At 46.5% G+C, this 16,538-nt stretch overlaps 1 protein-coding gene across 1 annotated transcript in view; it reads left to right on the plus strand.

The window, feature by feature from the left end:
- LOC138303637 (alpha-2-macroglobulin-like) overlaps positions 1–16,538 on the plus strand; it is a 219,002-nt gene that overhangs the window by 197,990 nt on the left and 4,474 nt on the right. Inside the window, exons 33-35 of the mRNA XM_069242934.1 lie at positions 1,936–2,007; positions 2,313–2,415; positions 5,721–5,774. Coding sequence (XP_069099035.1) covers positions 1,936–2,007; positions 2,313–2,415; positions 5,721–5,774 — 229 coding nt within the window. The remainder of the gene's footprint in view (positions 1–1,935; positions 2,008–2,312; positions 2,416–5,720; positions 5,775–16,538) is intronic.

A 16,538-nucleotide genomic window follows, 5' to 3' on the forward strand; every position in this document is an offset into this window, starting at 1 on the left:
AATGCACTCATACTGCTTATAACCTGGTGAAGGCTGTAGTGTCAATAGCTTCCAGAGCTCTGACTCCAACCTGTGATCTGCTTTCTCTTCAGAGTGCAAAGTGTTGCTATTTGATTCTGTGCCTTCCTCTTTTACTTTCATGGATAGCCTTCGCTCTAGTCTGTGCATCTCTTTATGATGCTAGAATGGAGTTCTGACACCATCCCTCCCTTTCCTTTCTCAGTTACTGGAATAGGCCATGGAGCTCTGACTGGCACGCGCTCTTCTGCCCTCGAAAGGCAGAACAATTGCTGAAGTCCTTGCTCCAAACAGTACTTTCCTCCTCCTACTCCCTAGTACAGGAAAAGTTCCCAGACCCCGCCTCCACCCTTTGTTTACCTCTGTCAGATATAGTATTACCTCCAAGAGACATGACCCTGTCCCATGCTCTCCTCTCTCGGTGGAGGAATTGACTCCACCGTGCGCTTTCTTCTCTAAGATATAGCCCAATGTCCTAGAGCACTCCCCAGGACTTAGTAGCAGGACATCTCCTTGAGCCCTGAGAGTGCTCTTCCCCTCAGGGCACCAGTACCCAGTCTCCAGGAATACCGTCTGGAGCCTCTAAAGAAATGACTCCTGACTCTCTCAGGTGCTGACCTGTTGTGAAGTGTTGGTATCCCTGGTGCTCTGACTGTGGGTCCTCTAGCATGGCTCCTTCATAGATTCACATGCTTGAATCATTCCCATGCTGGGAGTAGTCCCGGTCTGGTAAAGATCCAGAACTGAATCTATGAAATATACCAAATCTGGGTAAATGTTTTACTGGTAAGAAACGTATTTTTTCTTCTCATAGGTATAATAATAGTCCTGAACTCTGATTGTGCTGCATGCTTTACGATCAAACCCAGAAGCACCCCTTAAAGACCCAAATCTATACTTCACTCTCTTCTTAGGTATATGAATATGTATTGAGTCCCAGGTTCACCCTATGCTCTCGTCCTGCTCCTCACAGGTATAGATATATGCTTTGGTGATACCCCAAAACGGGTACCTGGATGCTTGTTTCCCCTCCAGTGAGGACCTGGCCTGGCATTTAGGGCTGGACTGTGCCCATGGGGAGCAGGGTCACGACTGATTTACATATGGATGGGTTCAAACTGGAATGGCATGGTGGGCACAAAAATGATTGATTAAATCTAGATATGTGACTGGGGCTGAATGTTTGACAATGTTCGGCATTCCGTACATTATCTTTTTGTGTTGCTTTTGGTATAGCAACAGAGTCCTGGTAGACTTATGGTCTCCTCTGAAGTATAGGAACAGCTCCCAGAGCCCTGATTGTCCTGTACTGTTCCCTTCACAGGATAAAGTATAGCGACAAAGCCCTGGTAGACTTGTGGTCTCCTCTGAAGTAGAGCACGACTCCCAGAGCCCTGGTTGTCCTGTGCTCTTCTCTTCACAGGCTTAGGTATAGCGACAGAGCCCTGGTTGTCCTGTGGACCCTGTGAAGTAGAGGACAACTCCCAGAGCCCTGATTGTCCTGTGCTCTTCTCCTGTAGCCTCCTCTGAAGTATAGGCACAGCTCCTACAGCCCTGGTTGTCCTGTGCTCTTCTCTTCACAGGCTTAGGTATAGCGACAGAGCCCTGGTTGTCCTGTGCTCTTCTCTTCACAGGCTTAGGTATAGCGACAGAGCCCTGGTTGTCCTGTGGTCCCCTGTGAAGTAGAGGACAACTCCCAGAGCCCTGATTATCCTGTGCTCTTCTCCTGTAGCCTCCTCTGAAGTATAGGCACAGCTCCTACAGCCCTGATTGTCCTGTGCTGTCTTCATTCCAGGATTAGGAAGAGCCCCGACTGTGCTCGGCGCTCTTCTGTTCTTGATATATGATTAATATTCTATGTTTTGACAATGAATGTCTTGCTAGTTAACCTTATCTCCCTCTTTGTTTCCCAATCAGTTGGAGAACCAAGGCAGGATCAACCGCTACGACCTTGCTACTATGGGCCACGTGATAATTTACTTTAAAAGAGTAAGTGTGAATGCATGCCTTATGAGATTTGCCACATGCCACGGTCTTCTGTGTTTCTTGCCCAGTATGCACCCAATTGCATGTACTAAGCAGACTTATCGCTGCAGAACTTCTGACAACACTAGCTCGCGTCTCAAAAGTTACGCGACCCATCTACAGTCCACTTGCAACAAGTATTATTACAAGACACGTGACAGGAACACCCTTGGAAGACATAAGAACGGTACTCCCCTGCCAGTGCACCCAAAGTCTTTCCACCAAGTGACATCCCTCTCCTTGTTGAGTTATTTCTGTTTTGTTTTCAGATCACTAAGGAACCCGGCACTGTCGCTTTCACCATCATAGAGAAAACTTCTGTGAAAAACAGGAAGATGGCCACAGTTCATATCTTTGATTTCTATAAGAGAGGTAGGTACATAAGCACGACACTCCTATAACTTGAGGCTGTCCCACAAAGCGTGTAATGATGTCCCTTGTCAACCACATCCACAAACATTTATCATCATCCGTCTTGCCCATGCAGAATAGCCTGGTTCTATGTGGTGCACGTGGTGAAGTATTCTAAGTTGCACCAATCTGAGCTCTGCTCTTACAGCAATCTCTCTCTCCGGATGGCAGCTGGCCTTCCCCCCAGTCCTTGTCTTCTGATCATGCCCGATTACGCTCCTATGTGTTCTGCAGGGCATCAAGGGGGTGGCAGACTGTTGTTCACTAGTGTTCTGTAGATCTGTAAGACGATGTGCTTACACCAGAGGGACTGTAAGTAGCCGATACTTCAGTGCGGCTTCGTCGGCAATGTCGTTTAGTAATTTGCAAAGGCAAGCTTAATTTGTATATAGCGTTAATACAGGCTATCAGATCATACTCTTTCTGTAATTCTTTGAATGGGGAAAGCCTTTCATCCCCCCACCCCCTACATACCCTGCAGTTTTGTTGTTCCTATCAGGTCCCATTGTTTCTTGCCTTCTAGGGTTTCAGTTTAGCCAGCAGGTTGGATTCCCACCATGGGGTCTCTACTGTCAACCTGCCCCTCCTTTCTAGTTATGTTGTGGCTTTTTTTCCAGAGTTAGGGTTGCTTATTTGTGCTAGGCGTGGTGTGCTATAGTGTGAAAGGGTTATTTTATTTTCATTCAGGGTACCTTTTAGTGGTATTCTGGTTGTGCGCCTGGACTTTGGTTACAGCGTTGTTTTTGTGCCATGGAAAGATGCTAAATGACTTCCATCATTGGTAGCTTTGCTGTGCTATTGGGTAACAGCAGGTGCTGTGGTTGCTGTGGATAGGGATATCAGTGGAGGTCTTTGGCTTTCTTTTGTGGATGAATGCTGTATCATTGGATAGCGATAGGTAACATTATCTTTCTCCATAGCTGCTATGAAGCTGGAGAGGGGTAGAACAGCTTTCCTAATGGATGGATGACCATGCTTTGCAACAGCAGCTATTTCATTTGACAGTTTATAATAAAAAGCACGTAGAAGCAGTGCAATTTCCTCCAAAATGAAATGTTTCAGTAACAGATCAACACAGGAGATAACAAAAAAGTGAAAATAGAAAAGACAAAAAAAGGCAGGAAATATTCAGTGGTGCAGTTAAAATGGGTGGCTTTTCAAAAGTTTGCTTAAAGACAGAAAATCAGCTCTTCCCGAAGTAAGGGAAGAAAGGTCCGGGGAGTGACTACGGTTCCCAGGAAGTACTTTTTTAAAATGCTTACGAAGTTTCAATTTAAGGGATTTCAAGCTGAACATTGTCTTTGCTCCTGAGACCCTTGGTGTCTCCATTTATAAGGCATTAAAGACAGACAGGGCCTGGTTCAGCGGTACTGCGGATTATAGGTCGCACAACAAATCTGAAATTGCATTGGGTGGCTTGGCCTTCTTTTCGGTAAGTTTATTGTGTTGTGGGACAGGACTGAATGTCTTCAGCGTTTTTTTTATTTTTATTAAGAGTTGCCATGCCACAGAATTAGTCTAAAAGATGAGCTTTTCTTCAGGAAGGATAGTTCTGTAGCTGGCTGTGGTAGATGGCTTGGACATGCCATAGGGTAGGGTGTCGCTGTGATGAAAAATAGTAGTTTGTGTTTTGATTTGTGTTATGCAAAAGCAGTAGAGAGTGATTCCTTTCTTTGAGGTTTGATCGCTGTTTGATTTAGACAGCATGTTTTTTTCTGTGTTAGAGTCGATTATCATAGGTTGTTAAGTGGTCGCTTTAACATCGATGCTCTGGGGTTGTTTTGTTAATTTATGTAATATCAATGTAGTAAAAGGTTTTATGGTGGATAATTCCACACGTAGATTCCTCATCTTTTGAATCCTCCCAGGTGTAGGATTGCTTTCAGAACCCTTGATATAGCCACTCAGCACCATCAAGTGGGGCCATGGGTTCAGTACTTTCTTCAGAAGTGACATCACAGAGCCATATAAGGCTTCACCCTGTGCACTGCCAGTCCTTTTCTTCCATGAGAACTGGCACAGAACCGGAGCTCATCTCTTTGGTCTTCACTGTTCTTTAAATTCTCAAATTGCATGGCAGTGCGGTACCAGAATGTCATATTCAGATTATCATCTGATATAAACACCCTGTCCTAATTTCGCCACATAGCACTTAATAATAGAATAATCACATCCAATGGGACAATCTCTAAGGAATCTATATGGAGGATAGATTATGTCAAACAATATTTCTGCATACATAATATTGACATCAATCCGTTTAGGCAGTACATTGCTTTAGCATACCATTTCAAAGGGTCAGGCTGCAAGCAATGTCACATTTATGGATGCTGATGTGGAATTCTTGCAATGTCTGTAATATGAAAGTGCCCCCGGGGTGGCAGATCTTTGGCACACTTACCCACTCGCCCCGGGACTCTTGGCATAATATGGCACCAGACCTCCTTTATAGGTAATTTACGTAAAAGGGAGTGATTGAAGAAAGGAGACTCCCGCAAGAAGGCCAAAATATCTCACAAAAGTGTGTCTTGTTTTTTGAGCATTGATCCACCTCCAGGAAAGGTAGTTCCTGTAGTCTCAACGTCAAGTTCGGCGCCAATGTCGATCCTAGAAAAGTTGCACTTGGAAATGCCGACCGCTATCAGCGAACCAGAGCAAGTGGTGGCGTTTGCGTAGGCCATGCTTCAGATACTTATATCTGCTTCCCTTTCTTCTGGTGTGCCTTCTGGCCCCACAGAATCCTCAGGACCACCAACTCTCCCTCCAATGCCATTGTCAGTTTAGGAAAGAAACTGGCATCAGCGCACACTAGGAAGCCTTATTTGACTCAGTGAGATCACATAGGAAGATAACTATCTCAAAGTTTCTGGATCCAGTCTGGTCCCTACAGAGAACCAGGAATCTGCAGTTAGATAGAGTATCCACCAGAAAGATCACTTTCAAAGGATTATGGGACTTCCTCATCAGATTATGGTGAGGTCATTTTGCTTTCTCCTTTGGATGGTTGCCTTGTTAGATTATGGGGAAAGAAGGAGGTTCTGTTGCTTTTTTACAAGTTTGATAGTGGTTCCAAACAAGTGACCTTTTTTTCTTTTGTTGCTGTGTAGATAGGGTGTGGATGAGTCTGAAATTTAGGAGATTAAAAGGATTCACTTATTACAGAGTATGAGATGGCATGTGATTTTGGTGTGTTTCACTTTAATTTCCTAGCCATGGGAGTTTTCTAGTCATATTTTTGATACTAACTATGTGTTCTTTTTTTACAGATGAATTGGGATCAGCATCATATGCTCATCCATGCAGCCAGCCCCAGGCGGAAGGTAATTTATAATCAGGACAACAGTCATGAAAAATAATTAACATTAGCCAACACCTCTTCCCAGTTACTGCTTTGTAAAGTTAAATTGTTGCTCTCTGAAATCCAATCCCAGTTATCTGGAGCTCTTACCTGCTGTGGGTGAGTATTTTAAACCTGCCACTGGGACACCTAGTGGCATCCGAAGGTGTTGCAATCTACCGCTTCTGTACATGAAACCAATAACATAGGTCTCCTCTGTGGAATGAAGCAGACAGACACTAGCACTACAGTGACACCCACAGCAAAATTACACGGGGAGTGTAACACAGCATTTAGCACTATTTTCTTAGTGTAAAATGTACCCTCACTTCTAGAATGGACCAGAGAATGCACTTTGCACTAAGAAAATAGTGCTAAATACAACAGAACACGAACAGCACTGGCCAGCAGCCGCTCATGCTTGCTAAATTAATTGTTCCTGCACTCTTGTGGTAGGGTTTTTGTGGAAAATTAGTCATAATTATGCTAACTTTCAATAATTTCACATCAAAAGAGTAACGTGAAGTTACCAAAATTATTCTGATTACTTTGGCGTAGTTAAAATTTCACTCAGGCCTATTAAGCACAAAAGATGCAAAGACAGGGGCATCAGCCCCTTCCCATATGTACCACCTCTGCCTCCTATTCCTCCACCCCCCTACCACCACCTTCACATCCTTCCAATACATCACCTATACAACACTCACCGGGCTACCGATCCTTATGATGAACTGTTCGATCCAGTGCCCAAGGGACTGGTGGGACAACTACAGTGTTAATCCCCTGCATTATCTAGTTATGGCATCATCACCAGAGGGTACCACAGTGTATCATGAGGTAATACAGTGGGTGCCTACATTTTAAAGCGTGCACATGCACGTCCTCCACAAGGAAGATGATTTCTTGGTGGAGACACTATCCAAGTCCCAAAGAAAAGTCCAGCTTCTCCCCACGTTGATGGGTAAGATAAAGTCTGCCACAGACACCTCCAGGGAACTGGTCAAGGTTAGAGTGGTAAAATCCTCTCGTAGAGCAGAAATATAAACCCTCCCCCAGTAACCCACCTTACATCTGGGTCATATCCCACTTGATTCCCTTGTGGTACATATCACGAGCAAGCACACCAATGCTCAGGCTGTGAGAGGTGCCCCCCCCCACCCAACACAGAGAGCAAGAAGCTAGACACGACACAAGCTAGAAGGTCAGAGCTACCACCCATTGCACAATAGCTTACTCCATCCGCCTAACAGTAGAGCACAATAACATTAAATGGAGGAACTCATTAAGCACCTCCCAAATAACTACGAGAAAGGGAGGAAGAGTTGGTGACAGAAGGCAAGACCACCTTCAGCTTCACCACCCAGATGCAGCCAACTTTGTAGTCCTGAGGGATTAACACTAGTGTCCCTTGGGGCTCTTAGGGGCTCCAAGGTCATCTCCCTAGGCCCTATTCTCTCCTACCAGAGGCAAAATCAGGCTTACCACCTACAAACACCATGAGGGTATGCAGGGGTGCTTACAGAGGAAACAACAACAGGCAAGGAAGGTTCCGGTAAAGGGACCACCAAATCCAATCCAAACAGTGACTCCCCTTGCCTTCCCTAATCACATAATATCTGTCGGGGACAGGTTGGAAGATTTCCTTAATTGCTGGAAGGATATCACATCAGACAAGTGGGTCTTAGCAATGGTCTGCCACAGCTACTGCCTACAACCTCTCACACCTCCTCCAAACACCCCCGCATACACTCTCTCAGCAGTGAAAATCATCGTGGAGGAAAATGTCCAAGCCCTCCTTCAAAAAGGGGTCATAGAACCATTTCCCCCTCCACCAGTGTGGCAAGCAAGTGTACTTCCTATATTTCCATAGTCCCAAGAAGGAAAACTCTCTCAGGTCCATCCTGAACCTCCAGCCCCTGAACCAATAGATCCTCTCCAAACATTTCCATATGGTGACACTGCAGGATATCATGTCTCTGCTTCAACAAGGTGACTACATTGTGGCATTAGACCCCAAGGATGCCCGTTTCCACATTTGCATTCACTCCACCTATCAATGCCACCTGCACTTTGTGGTAACTGAGTCTTCACCAAGTTCCTGGCAATAGTCATGCATACTTAAGGAGGGAAGGCATTCACGTCTTCCCTTATTTAGACTGGTTGATCAAGAGGGCAAGAAAGCAACATTGCGAGCACATTCATAGGAAACAATCTTGCTTCTCCACAGCCTCGGGAATCACCAGAAATGCCACCAAATCCCACCAACAACCTCTTCAAATCCAATCCTTCCTGGGGGCAGTACTGAATTCAGCTGGATGAAAACCCAGGCTCACAATGGGTCTCTACATTTAGGCAGCTCATACCTCTTTTCAGCCACATACTCATCTCACCCTTAAAACCTTAATATGCTTCTTAGGCACAATGACTTCATGCATCTCTATTGTTCCCTAAGCGTGGCTACAAATGGGCCCAAAGCAATGGCTTTTGGCACAATGATCATAGGTGGAAGGTCATATGGAGGATCTAGTGTTGGTAAAAGCCAGCACACATCACCATCTACAGTGGTGGAACAGCATTAATCAGTTGCAAAAAGGGGTCTAGAAAACTCCTCCTCGTAGTCTCTACCTGGGCCAGGCAACCCTGATAGCTGTCACTCATTGAATGACACTCAGTCCACAGAAGAAGTTCCCCAACAGATCTGACCCTTTTTCAGGAACTAAGGCAAGATCGATTTCTAAGGCTAGCGATTTGGCACCTGAGGTTCAAGATTTGGCTATCTACATCTCCCTTGCAAGTGCAAGGACATCTTATGAGAATCCTGCAAACCAACCACACATGCCTGTTATGAAGCAAAGTGGAACAGATTTGTCACTACTGATTACCCAAACATCAAATATCAATATACCTCTCTCGGAGTTGAAGTTGATGCCAAAGATCCATCAACCTGAGGCACTCAAATCAGCGTTAAAGGCCTCTCTGATGATTAAGGGGCTCTTTACCTCCTTGGCGGTTCAGATCGCCATGCCCGCGGCAGCAGAAAAGACTGCCACCGGCATGGCGGTCTGAACCGCCATATTATTAACAAAGGGAGGGCTGCCTGAGGCGGCCCTCCGCCACCACCAGGCTACCGCCGACAGGCAGCCTGACGATGGCGGATTACATTATCCGACAGGGCAATGCTGCTCCCCAACCTTTCCCTGGCGGGTTCCCACGCTGGTAAAAGGCTGGCAGAAGGGGTGCTCTTGGCACAGGCAGTGCAGCTGCCCCCGTGCAGTGCTCCGTTGCGCAGGTCACTGCCCGATTTACGGGCAGTGATCTGCGCGACGGGTGCTGCTGCACCCGTCGCAATGACGCATTGATGGCGGCTCCATGTGGAGCAGTCGTCAATGTCCAGGCCCAGCAGAATGTTCTTTATGCGGCCGGCAGGGTCTCAAGGGGGCTTACGATCTATAGAAAGACCGCAAGCATGAACACGGCGGTGTTTACTGCCGTGTTCATAATGAGGGCCTAAATTGACCATCTCAAAGGGTAGATCTTCAAAAAGCTGGCATATGCTCTTAACGATAAACAGAAGAAACTCTTTATTTACCTTGACACTGGCAAAATGCTGGCCAGACCCCCAGCTCCAGGGCTCATCCTTTTCCCTAAATGAGATGCCTCACCTTCAATGAAGAACCTCAGTCTCCTCCTCATACACCTTCTAGTCCAAAAAGGATCAGACCTGCAGCTACGTTGCTTACGCCCTTTTCACCACACATCCACCTCCTTTACCTCCACACTCCCCTCCACCTGAAACACAGTATATGGACTCTGACCAAAGTAATCCTTGCTACCCACATGACCCCTACAAGGAGACTTTTAGACCTTAAGAGGGAGACGATCCATTGGAGGATTAAGTAGTGCACATACAGCATGACCCTAATGTCGAGCTATAGCCTTCTTGAGGAAACCCCGCAGGAGAATACTACTGCGTATTATGCAGTAATACAGCAGGCTTACCAACACCATCTACTAAAGGTCCATGTTTCGGAGAATGAGGACAACTTCCTCAAGAAATGTTGTCCAAGACAGAGCAGTCTGTTAACTATCATCCCATGCTAAAGGGCATTTTAAAGTCCATCAGAGACGTATTAAAGGAGCCTGTTAAGGCCACTGTGGTGAGTCCCCAGATAGAAAAGACATATAAGCCTGTATGAGAAGATCCTGCTTATATTCATGGACACATTTTCCCAGATTCCCTGGTAGTGCACACTGCTCAAAAAAAGGCTTCTGTCCAGGTTACCAGAGATTCTTCTTCTCCTATAAGGAGTCCAAAATACTTCCAGTACAGGGAAGTGAGTGGCACTTGAAGCAGCCAAACATTAGTGAATTGCCAACTCCTAGGTCTCCTCTCCAGGTACCACTGTTACCATTGCAGGAATTGGAAGAGCTCATAAAGCCTCTAGCCGAGACTCACTGCAGCAGAGGACAAGACATTGTTGAAAAGGGCAAAACAATTAGCAATGCTAATATTTAGTGCGCCTTTGATGCAGCAGGCACAGCAGCTAGAGAGGTCAACACTAGCATCCTTCTTTGTAAGAGTGCCTGGATTAGGGTGTCAGGGCTTAGGCCTGAGGTGCAGCAGCACTTCCTAAATATACCTTTTGATAGTGAGTGTAGGAGGCTGGACTGGCTTGTAGTGAGTACCAAGGGGTACTTGCACCTTGCACCAGGCCCAGGTATCCCTTATTAGTGTATAGGGTGTCTAGCAGCTTAGGCTGATAGAAAATGGTAGCTTAGCAGAGCAGCTTAGGCTGAACTAGGAGACGTGTGAAGCTACTACAGTACCACAAGTGATTATGCACAATATCATAAGAAAACACAATACACAGTTATACTAAAAATAAAGGTACTTTATTTTTATGACAGTATGCCAAAAGTATCTCAGTGAGTACCCTCAGTATGAGGATAAGAAATATACACAAGATATATGTACACAATACCAAATATATGCAGTATAGTATTAGAAAACAGTGCAAACAGTGTAAAATTACAATAGGATGCAATGTAGGCACATAGGGATAGGGGCAACACAAACCATATACTCCAAAAGTGGAATGCGAATCACGAATGGACCCCAAACCTATGTGACCTTGTAGAGGGTCGCTGGGACTATTAGAAAATAGTAAGGGTTAGAAAAATACCCCACCCCAAGATCCTGAAAAGTGAGTGCAAAGTGCACTAAAGTTCCCCTAAAGACACAGAAGTCGTGATAGAGGGAAAATGCAAGGAAAACACAAATCAGCAGTGCAACAACGATGGATTCCTGACTGAGGGTACCTGTGGAACAAGGGGACCAAGTCCAAAAGTCACAAGCAAGTCGGAGATGGGCAGATGCCCAAGAAATGCCAGCTGTTGGTGCAAAGAAGCTCTTACTAGGCTGAAGAACTGTGAATACTGCAGGAACGACAAGGGCTAGAGACTTCCCCTTTGGAGGATGGATCCCCCACGCCTTGGAGAGTCGTGCAGAAGTGTTTTCTCGCCGGATGGACGCCAACAAGCCTTGCTAGCTGCAAGTCGTGCGGTTAGCGTTTTTGGATGCTGCTGTGGCCCAGGATGGACCAGGACGGTGCAAATTGGACCAGGAGGTAGAGGGGACGTCGAGCAAGACAAGGAGCCCTCACAGCAGCAGGTAGCACCCGGAGAAGTGCCAGAAACAGGCACTACGAGGATGCGTGAAACGGTGCTCGCCTGAAGTCACACAAAGGAGTCCCACGTCGCCGGAGAACAACTTAGGAAGTCGTGCAATGCAGGTTAGAGTGCCGGGGACGCCAGCTTGGGGGTGCACAAAGGATTTCCGCCGGAAGTGCACGGGAGCCGGAGAAGTTGCAAAAGTCGCGAAAACCAACAATGCAGCCCGGCGTGGGGAGGCAAGGACTTACCTCCACCAAACTTGGACTGAAGAGTCACTGGACCGTGGGGGTCACTTGGACAGTCTTGCTGGATTCAAGGGACCTCGCTCGTCGTCGTGAGAGGAGACCCAAGGGACCGTGATGCAGCTTTTTGGTGCCTGCGTTGGCAGGGGGAAGATTCCGTCAACCCACTGGAGATTTCTTCGCAGCTTCTGATGCAGAGAGGAGGCAGACTACCCCCACAGGATGCACACCAAGAAAAACAGTCGAGAAGGCAGCAGGAGCGGCGTTACAATGTTGCAGTAGTCGTCTTAGCTACTTTGTTGCAGTTTTGCAGGCTTCCAGCGCGGTCAGCAGTCGATTTCTTGGCAGAAGGTGAAGAGGGAGATGCAGAGGAACTCTGATGAGCTCTTGCATTCGTTATCTGAGGAATCCCCATTGAAAGAGACCCTAAATAGCCAGAAAAGAGGGTTTGGCTACTTAGGACAAAGGATAGGCTAGCAACACCTGCAGGAGCCTATCAAAAGGAGTCTCTGACGTCAGCTGAGGGCACTGGCCACTCAGAGCAGTCCAGTGTGCCAGCAGCACCTCTGTTTCCAAGATGGCAGAGGTCTGGAGCACACTGGAGGAGCTCTGGGCACCTCCCAGGGGAGGTGCCGGTCAGGGGAGTGGTCACTCACCTTTCCTTTGTCCATTTTCGCGCCCAGGCAGGGCTGAGGGGTCCCTGAACCGGTGTAGACTGGCTTATGCAGAATTGGGCACCTCTGTGCCCAACAAAGCATTTCCAGAGGCTGGAGGAGGCTACTCCTCCCCTGCCTTCACACCATTTTCCAAAGGGAGAGGGTGTAACACCCCCTCTCTGAGGAAGTCCTTTGTTCTGCCATCCTGGGCCAGGCCTGGCTGGACCCCAGGAGGGCAGAAGCCTGTCTGTGGGGTTGGCAGCAGCTGCAGTGTAACCCCTGAAAAGGCAGTTTGGCAGTACCAGGGTCTGTGCTACAGACCACTGGGAGCATGGAATTGTGCCAACAATGCCAGGATGGTATAGAGGGGGCAATTCCATGATCTTAGACATATTACATGGCCATATTCGGAGTTACCATTGTGAAGCTACACATAGGTAGTGACCTATGTGTAGTACACGCATGTAATGGTGTCCCCGCACTCACAAAGTCGGGGAATTTGCCCTGAACAATGTGGGGGCACCTTGGCTAGTGCCAGGGTGTCCACACACTAAGTAACTTTGCACCTAACCTTTACCAGGTAAAGGATAGACATATAGGTGACTTATAAGTTACTTAAGTGCAGTGAAAATGGCTGTGAAATAATGTGGGCATTATTTCACTCAGGCTGCAGTGGCAGGCCTGTGTAAGAATTGTCAGAGCTCCCTATGGGTGGCAAAAGAAATGCTGCAGCCCATAGGGATCTCCTGGGACCCCAATACCCTGGGTACCTTAGTACCATATACTAGGGAATTATAAGGTTGTTCCAGTAAGCCAATGTGAATTGGTAAAATTGGTCACTAGCCTGTTAGTGACAATTTGAAAGTAATGAGAGAGCATAACCACTGAGGTTCTGGTTAGCAGAGCCTCAGTGAGACAGTTAGGCACCACACAGGGAACACATACATGCACACCAATGAGCACTGGGGCCCTGTGTGACAGGGTCCCAGTGACACATACATATAGGCCACAAACTTATGAGCACTGGGGTCCTGACTAGCAGGGTCCCAGTGACACATAACAAACATACTGAAAACATAGGGTTTTCACTATGAGCACTGGGCCCTGGCCATCAGGATCCCAGTGAGACAGTGAAAACAGTGAAAAACACCCTGACATACACTCACAAACAGGCCAAAAGTGGGGGTAACAAGGCTAGAAAGAGGCTACTTTCTCACAGTGAGCATCTGTTTAACCCTTGGGTCGACCAAATTCTTGAGAAAATCTAAAAGAATAGAGACATAGCAGTGTATGGGCGCCCGACAGTCTCTCAGTCCCAAGCCTACTTTTCATAATCAGGGAAGGTAACAAGTAAGGGGGCTTGAACAGAAACCCTTCTATCAGCAGAGCCAGAAGCCCTTTCAGGACTCCCAGCCTGAATCCTTTCAGAGGGGAACCTATAGAAAAAATAGGTTGGAGAAAGGTAGAAAAGGCTGTGTAAAGGGCTCCTCTGCTACAAAACACTAATTCCCCCCTCTTTCACTCCTAAGCACACCATATATCTGTCGGGGGAAGACTGGGGCACTTCCTGTCATATGGGAAAAGCCTTACAGTAGATCTTTGGGTCCTCCCCGTTGTGAGGGAAGGTTACTAAATCAAATATTACACACCCACTCGCCACATCCCACCCCACGATCATGTACTAACTTCAGCAATGCAACTGATACCCATACACCAACACAGGCAGGGATGTACTCGCTTTGTTTCCCTCATCTGTAAAAGGACAGTTTACTTCGACCGATCCTCAACCTCTGACCATTGAACAGGTTGATCTTCTTTTAAAACTTTCACTCAGTCGCCTTACAAGACGTCTTTCTGCTGCTACACAGAGGAGCCATCATGTTGTCACTATATCTGAAAGACGTGGTCTTTCATGTCCCCATACACCCAGCACACCACCAGTGCCTTCACTTGGTATGTGGCATTCACTACTAGTTTAAGGTGTTGCCTTTGAGAGTTACTATAGGTCCAAGGGAGTTTATAAAATCTCTGCCATTCATAGCAGCCTATCTATGCAGGAACACTGTTCACATGTTTCTAAATTTAGACAACTGGATGATAAAGAGCAACAACAAAGCCTAGCATGTACCCAGCTAGCAGTATCTCCATCATGGCGTTGCTTTCACCATTAATGTGAAAAATGTGCATCTACAACCCCAACAAATTCAGCCCTTCCTCCATTCCATTCTAAATGTGCAAACAGGCTAAGCATACTTGACTAACAGGCTGATGGCATTCCAACAGTTGCTGCCTCTTTTTCAAAGAAATTGTCTGATCACTTTATGCACTAATGAAAGTATTGGGAATGATGGCTTTGTTGCACTGTACCACCCACCAGCTAACACATGGGCTCATTACAATAGTTCCTCTTATGTGGGGGCAATGACCATGTCCAGACATTCTCCCCTTTGGTGTCGCAGCACCACCCTCCTGCTCATCAGGCCCTTTCTAGATGCCTTCTACAGGTGATCATCACTAAGGCGCCACTCTCGTGGGTTGGGGAGCTCACCTCCACCAGATGACAATTCACTGCATCCGGGCTCCTCAGTAACAAGTGCTGTTAAATCAACTACCTGGAGTTTTTAGCCATCAGACTAGCCCTCAGAGCCTTTCTTGAACTCGTAAGGGGGGAAGCAGTACTCATAAAAACAGATAACATGAGTACTATGTTCTACATCCAGAAGCGGGGGGAGACCCACTTCATCATGCGTTCTCAACAAGCACAGGAGTTCTGACATTGGCCATCTCTTCACAACCTTCACCTCCTGTTAGTGGAGAACGTCCGGGGAATGGAGAACTATTTTGCATACCTGCTCAGAAGGATGCATCAACAGGTCTATGAAGGGGAACTCCACCTGCAATTCCTCCACAGGAACTTTTAAAGCTGTGGGAATCCATGAATGGACCTGCTCACCATTTCCAAAAATGCAAAACACCTCCAGGCATCCGCACCAACCAGTCCTTTGGCAATGCACTGTGGATGAACTAGTCAGAGATATTTACCCATGCTCTTCTACCTCTTATCCTCATTCCATATTTTATAAGGAAGATGAGGAATGTGTCAATGACCCTCATCTTAGCAGTAGGGACTGGCCAAGACATCCCTGGTACTCAATGCTCCTTAAGATGTTAGATCGTCTCCAGGAGAAGCTACCACTGAGTCTGGACCTTCTTACCCACCATGAGGATGCGTGTATATTATATTGATAGGACTAAACCATTTAGAAAGCCAAATCAACTTTTCATAGCCTTTGCCCAACCCTACAAGGTGTGTGCCATCTTTTAAACTAGTATTTGTGTGTGGAGAGTTAAATGTATCTAGACTTGCTATGCTAACGTCAAACATACTCTCCTTGTGTCCCCAAAAGCACACTCTACACATAAAAAATGAGCCACAGAAAATTATCAGGTAACATCCCTCTCACAGACTTCTGCAAGTTGCTACTTTATCAGCACCTCAAACATTTAACAAGCACTACTGTGTGGATGTTTTAGCCTACCAAAATGCCTTAGTTGGTCAAGCTATATTAAGGACATTATTTCAAACACTGCAACATCTGCTATATAGCCACCACTCTGGAGCAACTTTATAGTCAATGCAGAGCATATGCATCTGCATCTACACACACTACGAATAAAATGTTTTACTTAACCCTGTAACCTTCTGTTCACAGCGTGTAGTGCTATTGATTAATATGCACCTTCCCACCTTCATGGAAGCCAGTGACAATCACACATGTTTTCTATGCATTTTCATGTCTTCACTTTATTATGCACAGAACACCCTGTCTTCGACAAACTAGTCAAGACAACCCTGGTACTCAATGCTCCTCAAGATGTTAGGTAGTCTCCAGGAGAAGCTACCAATGAGTGTGGACCTTCTCACCCACCATCAGGTTAAGCTCAGACACCCAGATCCCAAATAGCTCAGTCTTGCAATCTGTCACCTGCGTTCCTAGAGTTTGGCTACCTTAGAGGATCATATGGGTATTCTACTGGATACCAGAAAACCCACTAATCACGCCTGCTACACAGCTTAGCGGAAAAGGGTCATGCAATACTGTATTTCTAAACAATTAGAACAATTTACTGTCTTGTGCAAGAGCTTGTTCTCTACCATCTACACAAGGCAGGTCT

This window comes from Pleurodeles waltl, chromosome 7 (assembly GCF_031143425.1).
Source record: "Pleurodeles waltl isolate 20211129_DDA chromosome 7, aPleWal1.hap1.20221129, whole genome shotgun sequence".
Taxonomy (NCBI): Eukaryota; Metazoa; Chordata; class Amphibia; order Caudata; family Salamandridae; genus Pleurodeles; species Pleurodeles waltl.